Source organism: Leiobunum rupestre, chromosome 11 (genome assembly GCF_980474605.1).
Source record: "Leiobunum rupestre chromosome 11, qqLeiRupe1.1.hap1, whole genome shotgun sequence".
NCBI classification, from domain to species: domain Eukaryota; kingdom Metazoa; phylum Arthropoda; class Arachnida; order Opiliones; family Sclerosomatidae; genus Leiobunum; species Leiobunum rupestre.
The window spans coordinates 38,558,589-38,565,895 of NC_143394.1; the positions used below are offsets into that span (position 1 = coordinate 38,558,589).

At 35.6% G+C, this 7,307-nt stretch overlaps 1 protein-coding gene across 1 annotated transcript; it reads right to left on the reverse strand.

The window, feature by feature from the left end:
* Window positions 1-4,028: 4,028 nt before the first annotated feature.
* LOC149922546 (uncharacterized) lies at window positions 4,029-6,512 on the reverse strand. Its single transcript, XM_090163795.1, has 3 exons — window positions 5,543-6,512; window positions 4,383-4,625; window positions 4,029-4,310 (listed from the first exon to the last, which is right to left on the reverse strand). Exons 1-3 carry the CDS (start codon window positions 5,593-5,595, stop codon window positions 4,106-4,108), a joined length of 501 nt encoding a protein of 166 aa, XP_090019921.1. The 5' UTR covers window positions 5,596-6,512; the 3' UTR covers window positions 4,029-4,105.
* Between the last annotated feature and the right edge of the window lie 795 nt (window positions 6,513-7,307).

The following is a 7,307-nucleotide window of genomic DNA, read 5'->3' on the forward strand; positions in this document are numbered from 1 at the left end:
TTAATTTCTTATGTAATCAAACAACGTTTTAAAATAATAACTAATAAATCGTCTGTAAAATTAAAAATCACTCGCCTTAATCGTGGGACAGACCTAATGATGGAAGAGAAAAAGATATAGAAATACTAGCAGATGACTTAAACTACCTCGAAAAATCACATTTTACCAAGAATACATATATATCTCCATCCTCACTTTAGCTCCTATAAATACTTGGACGTAATTCGCATTATCGGTAATTTTGCTTCGGCTGACACTCCTCCAAGTTCCTAAGATTATTGGACGATAGGATTCTGAGGCCCATCCTCGCAGCTTTTGTAGCTGAAGTTCGTCTGCTTCAATTTTTCGTGTCATTCACGCGCGCCATCTAATATGATCTATTGTTACCGTAATATTCCGTTCAAAAATGGAGCCATCCACGAAACGGGGTAGGTTAAAGAAACGTGAAATCTAAAGAAACTATCGTAACAAATGTTAATTATTTAGAAAAAATAAACGAAACAGAGGTTTTAGATCGGGTAATTTATTTTTTAAATGAAGAAAAGTTGCTAAATCAAAAACAACACGCATAGTTGCTAAAATTATTGCGTGGAACGCCTAGGCTTAGTGTAGGTGAGAAAGCAACTGAATATTCTTATTTTAATCCCATTGCCACTTCCTTTTGGAAAGAATGTATATATGTATGTACAAAGAGAGAATGCGAGCGCATGCGCAGTGGGCCGTGACATTTACATTCTGTCTATAAGATAGACATTCAATCCTTCTTACCAAGAAAATACTAATTAATTCGCCGTTAAAACGTAAATGTTATATCTAATTGATCTAACATAACGCATAACCTGGTCCGCCATTATTCTCTGATCAATAGTTACGCGCAGTGTAGATAGGTGGCGTCACTGCAGTTTTCGCTATCGAATAAGACACCATCTCGGGGCAAAGAGCAACTCACCTACGCTTCAACATGTCACACCTCCTTAATAATAATAATAATAATAGCCTGCTGTGGGGTGGAGGGTCTCCGCATAAGGCGCAGTGGTCCTGTTTGCCGGCCTTTTGGGGAACACCGGGATCTCCGGTGCCAGCTGTGCCCGTCGATCCCCTTTAGGAGCTCTCTCCAAAGGGTTTGACTCTTTACCTACGAAAGTAGGGTGTCGGCTGGAGTTGCTATAGCATCCACTCTTACTCCCACTGTTGTGTGCGAAGTGGGGATTGGTCTTCCCATTGCTTCACCTTCTGCTGGGTTGACTATCTCGCGTCGAAGGTGCGACCATAAATTCAGACGCACTGTCCAAGGGTGTGTATTGTTTTACGGTACGGTGGTATATAAATCTTCAGTACGCGTGTAGACAAAGGTTTATAGATTTTGAATCTGCTACCACAAATCGGCACGCGTGGTTAATTATTATTTTGTAGATTAACAGTCAATTTCCAAATGGTTGACTTAGTAAAAAAATAAACCGCGTCAGTAGTCACTAGATATTTTGTGCATATTTTTGAAACTACTTTTATATTAATTAGTGTGTTTTTTGCGTTCTATACCTATACTATCTCATTTAATACAAAACCAATTTGAAGCATAATTGTTGGAATATTTTTGCCATATATATTTAATTTAATGATTAATTTCATTGGATTTAGTATAAACATTTTGCATCTACGTAGTAAACAAATGTTAAACCTAAGAAAACCAAAATATGAAGTCCAGTATATTTTACTTTCCCTTTCACCCAATAAAGTTTAATGGACATTTAATTTAAAATCAATATTATTCGTTTAATCAGTTTGGTTTAAATATATATTACCATAAGGCGTTGTAAATTGTTTCTCTACGGACCTTGAAGGCGTTGCACTCAGATTTCTGCTTCTGGTTAACAGGGCTGCCATATACATTTTCTATGTAAAATTAATAATTTTGAGAAAATAGCGTCGGCTTCTCCAATTAACTTCATGAGCTTCAAAAACGCTCAAAACGGCAACTTCTAGTTTATTTTAATTAGATTTTTGTAAGTGTAATATTTCTTCTTGGCAATTTACTCGAAATTGTTTCATTAAAGCGTCTATTGTAATAACTCACCTTAGAGAACAATTTGGGAAATTATTTAGTGCCGTTATGTAGAAACTACCGTTTCATTAAATGCGTGATCTTCGGGAATATTCGCGTGGTATTAGTGAATTTTCGCGTGATAATCGTGAACTTTCGTTAAATGCATGATCACGCGCGTTGTGCCTTTGAGAGAAATCGACCTAGGAATACCTTTGGCATTTGGGGGACGAAAACCCCCCTTTGAATGGTAGCAACGAAACGGTTTGACGGAGGGAAATAATACCGATCAAACGACGTACCAATTAAATTTTCATCGAGTGCCGTTGATGAGCAATCGACTTTTCGGATAGTCCCTTTGGGAGCTAGCGCAGCGGGGTATTCACCACCACCAACGACAACGTCAACAGTTGATTTTATAAAATGTCTTTGAGCTTGCCCAACTTGTTGAAATGTTGCCCAGGAATAGTTCAGCTAATGCCTAAGAATGAGTTCATAAGCTCTTTAGTGGGAGAGAAAACGGATTCACAGCTGAAGCGGGGAGGCAAAATTTCAACAAGATGGCCAAGGTTATTTTATAAAAAGAACTATTGTGAAAATAACCGTCTCATTTCCTCAATAACTAGAGGGTGAGTCTAAAAAGACGGCGAAATAAAAACAAACTGTTTGGGGAATAGTAAACTTTATTGAAAAAACAAACACGGTACAAAGGCAAATAGTTAATAATATGAGAAACATTTAAAAAAGCGCGTAAGGCGATTAAAAGGATTGTTTTTTAAAAAGGAAAAGTTCAGGGAAATTTAACATAATATAATAATTTGAAATGTTTTTGTTTAGAAAAAACCATTTTGATAATCCTTCCTAAAGGTTTTATCTAAGATAATAATGTTTATCAAAATGCACTCTAAATAATAAAACATTAGGATCAAAACAAATATTAATACTAAGCTACTAAATACTAAGTAAGGGTTATGGTAACTATGGCGTCAACAAAATATTCGTGTAAAACTTTAATAACAGTTAATTCTATCTTTAAGAAAAGCAATTTTGATATTTGTTCCTGAAATTGTTACATAATATAATAATGTTTATCAAAATGCACTCAATATAATAATACATTAGAATTAAATTAAATATTAATACTTAACTACTTAATACTATGTTATGGTAACTATGGCTTCAACGAAATATACATGTAAAACATAAAGTACAGTTAATATTTACTTTAAGAAAAGCAATTTTGATATTTGTTCCTGAAGTTACTATTTTAGAAAGTAATGTTTGTTGAATGCACTAGAAATTAACACATTTGAATGAAAACCTATATTAATACGAAGCACCAAGTAAGGCTTGAGAAAAAAACATAATAAGAATATATATTTACGTTTGAGATTCATTACAGTTAGTTTGATTATCTTTAAGAAAAACAATTTTTATATTTAATATAATAAAACATTAGGATCAAAACAAAAAACGTTTTTGACAACGTGATTTGGAATTATTTCCAATGAAAATAACATGGGACTCTGATTGATTTTAAGGGTCCCCCGATTGACCGAATTGCATTTAAACTTGATTAAATTAAATTTTTCAAATCAATTTAAATGTATTTTTAATGTTTTTTTTTTCATTTTTTAAAAGGTTTCACAGGGGGGGACCCTTAAAATCCATCAGATTCCCATGTTATTTTCAATAGAAAAATTTCAAATGATGTTGTCAAAAACGTTTTCGGTTGCCATGGCAAAACGAAAGCCAATATTTATACTTAACTACCTAATACTAAGTTACGGTTATGGTAACTATGGCGTCAACGAAATATACATGTAAAACCATAATAACAGTTAGTTTGATTATCTTTAAGAAAAACAATTTTGATATTTGTTCCAAAGGGTCCAAAAGATATGAAATTTTGTAATTCAGGGCCTTTCTACAATTTTTTGAATTTTGCATTTCGATGTCTGATTTGTTTCTGAATTTGCTCCTTTAATGTCCTTTACGAAAAATAAGTCTAGTTTAACTAATGTTTCGAGCCCTTTAAAACTTTAGCGGTGGTTATTACGTCCTCTATGGTTGGTCGTCCTCAGGCCAGTCCAAAGAGATTGTTTCTTCCGAGTCCAATAATTTGATCATATCGCTTTCGTCTTGACTTTGGCCTCCCTTCTGAAAAATTCTTGTGAAGCTGTTTAATATAGATTTACACTTACCTTTTCTAGATTTCCTTGGTTTTTCAGGTTGAGTGTCCCCATCCTTCGATTGCTGGTTTTGTGTCCTATATAATAAATGAAAAGGTCAAAATTATTGATCAAGATCTCGCGTGGCATTTGAGATAGTTGCTTATTACGTCCGTTGGGGCTGATCGTCCTCGGGTGCACGCGACGAGATGGTTTCAAAGTCCCTTCTGGCCCATGTGGCCAGGATCAACGGAATGTTGTGGCGCTGGTTAGTTTCGCTTTTCTCTTGACGTTTGTCTCCTTTCTGAATCAATCTTGTGAGTCTGGTTAAGCTAAATATAGACTTACCTTTTCTTGATTTCCTTTGTTTTCCTTCTTGAGGGTCTTCATATTTCAATTGGTGTTTTGGTGTCCTGTATAATAAAAGAAATACATTGAACTTTTAAACATTAATTATAGTTTTGGTGGATTTTAAGTTTATAGCGGTTGTTCCAACATAATAGATAGTTTTAGCAGCAACTACATAACGTGCAGCGAAAACTAGTTGGACTCTTAACTTAGCTTTATTGTGCACAGCAGACTACACCCAAGCCTACAAGTTCCCCTCACAGGTTTTTGGCCTGTCTATTAGATGCCCCAAACTGATTTCTCATTTATAGAGTTGCGGAAAAGTTAATTTTTAGTAACTCTTCTTCAACTGTATTTAGCACCCTAGCTGAAATTATTGACTTGTATATATCCACATACGAACAATAATATAGTTTTGACGTCACAAAAAGACCAAAAGTAGTTCTGATAAATTCGGGAGGCGTGCTAAAACTAAGAATCCTTGAAATAGTTAAGGTGGTTTTTTGTCTAAAAGGGACTAGGAACCACTGTTGGGCATTTGTGACGACGCAAAGTTAAGAAACAGAGCCCATTCTTTCGCTTTTGGGCAAAGACCTAATGCCCGCTGCCAGCATTGTGTTAATGTGAGTAATTCTAATCTAAATTAGTGCCCTAATATTAACGTTAGTTAGTCAAATTAACCAAACGCGTGTTTGTAAGTCAAATATAAAGCCTGCACTCCGAAATGGAAAGGTTTGAATACATCTATTTTGGATTGGCTATAGCCAAACTATTATTAATCCAAGCTTCCACCACGAAGAAAACATGGTAGTAGCTCGGATTAATAAGTTTTACCGCAGCTAAATCAAAGAACTATCTTAACGTAAACCAAAATGTCCGTAGTAGCGATATTTCTTTCGTAGCTCTTCGAACGTTTTGGTCCGTTCTATTGTCGGCCTAGTAGGAGGGAGTTAAAATTCTAAGAAAGTTTTGTATAACTTACGTGTTTACTAATGGTGACGACTCTTTATCCGACATTGTGCAGTGGGTGTTCATTTTCGTAATTAATCGCTAAAGTGTGGCCCAAGTACAATGAAAATAGCCAGGACATAAAACAATGTCTTCCAATACAGTCACTTCTGGTTTTAACGTTTCTTTATTTTCTTATTTTTAAGTCTCGGAGCGCGTGAAAGAGTCGCGAGGAATATTATACTAATAAAGCTTTGTCTCGTGACGTCAGAGAAAATCGAATGACGCCATCTATTTAGCGCGTGTAAATGGTGCGTGCACACGCGCTAAGATTACGTACGTCATGTGACGTAAGATAAACATTTTTTGTTTCTATTTTTGCTTAATTTAAAAAAAAAAAACATTCTTTTGGTTTATTTATGCAGATGACGCCATATATTTAGCGAAATGTTAAGAGATATATTTATATAAAAACTAATATACAGGGTGTTAACTAAAAATGGATCTGCTGATCTTAATTAATTAATGCACCTCAGTGTTCCAAAAATATCACATTTTTGGAATTTTGGGCATACTGAAAGTCTGAAACTAGTAGACGAAAATCCCCGCTGGACGGACAGGATTTCTGTAAGAGTACCTCTAACGAGGAGACTACCCGAGGTGATAATCACCGATTTTGTTGTTCAATGGGACAATATACAGACTGTGTTGTCAAAAACATTTTCGGTTGCCATGGCAAAACTAATGCCCATTGCAACTTTTCCCTTGGTGAAATTTCATGTTACCATAAGGTCTACATACCCACCTAGTTTCAACAAAATCTGCGATTTTCACCTCGGGTAGTCTCCTCGTAAGTAGGGCTAGAAATAAGAACCTAATTAGAGTTTTTCTAAGTGTAGTCTGCAAGTAGCAAGGAATGACTTATGAAAAATACTTTTTAATTTTTATTATATAAGCAGAAATAGAGTGAGGTTTGTCACTGACCGGTAAAAGGGGTCCCTGAAAATCGGGGGCCCTAGGTGCGCCTAAAAATCGGAAGGGAATATTATGAAATATTATTAAATAGGCCCTTTAAACAGTAAGAGTGATTCCAAACATAACCACCAATTAATAATTTATTCAATTGTTTTTCGAAGTTACTTCTGAAATCGGCTGTTTTGATACTAAATTCAGTGATAGACATTTACACAATTATGTTAGCACTTTCGCCTCGCAGCAAGAGGAGCTGGGTTCGATCCCAGCTTGTGGCACTGGGTGTAAACTCGGAACAACTCCTTCTGCGTTGAGTTTGCAAGTTCTCTACCCACTGGTTTAAGGGGTTTTCCCCTGAGCTCTTCGGTTTCCCCTTCCATAAAAACTTGTTGAGGTTAACGGTAATAGTTAGTGTAGGGAGCTGTTGGTTCCCGTGGCTTGAAGGGCCTGCCACCACCCCCCAACGCATTGTAACCCGGCCCTCTGAATTAAAGCCAATAAAAGTCGCTAGATGGCGTGGACCTAGGGTGGTACTTTGGGTACTAGTCTAGCTGATTATTGATAACAATATATTTTATTATTAACACACGAATCAGTAATTGTAATAATGGTCAGAATTTCTCACAGAGTTCATTTAAAATCTCAAAGCTGCAGCGGCTGGGAATGTAAAAACCAATTCCAAAACTTAAACTAATTATTTTCACTTAAAACTTCAGTTAAGTGATCTAGTACTATATATATACGAAATCATCCTAGGTTAAGTATTAACGGTTCTATGTTAACGTATCCCTTTTATTTGACAATGTACCGCCATTAGGATAGTAAGT

Excerpts from the sequence above, each read along its gene's own strand:
- LOC149922546 (XM_090163795.1), bottom strand. The coding sequence starts at position 5,595 with ATGAACACCCACTGCACAATGTCGGATAAAGAGTCGTCACCATTAGTA. Across the intron at positions 4,626-5,542 it reads TCGTCACCATTAGTAAACAC|GACACCAAAACACCAATTGA; the intron begins GTAAGTTATACA and ends TTTATTATACAG. Across the intron at positions 4,311-4,382 it reads GACGATCAGCCCCAACGGAC|GACACAAAACCAGCAATCGA; the intron begins GTAATAAGCAAC and ends TTTATTATATAG.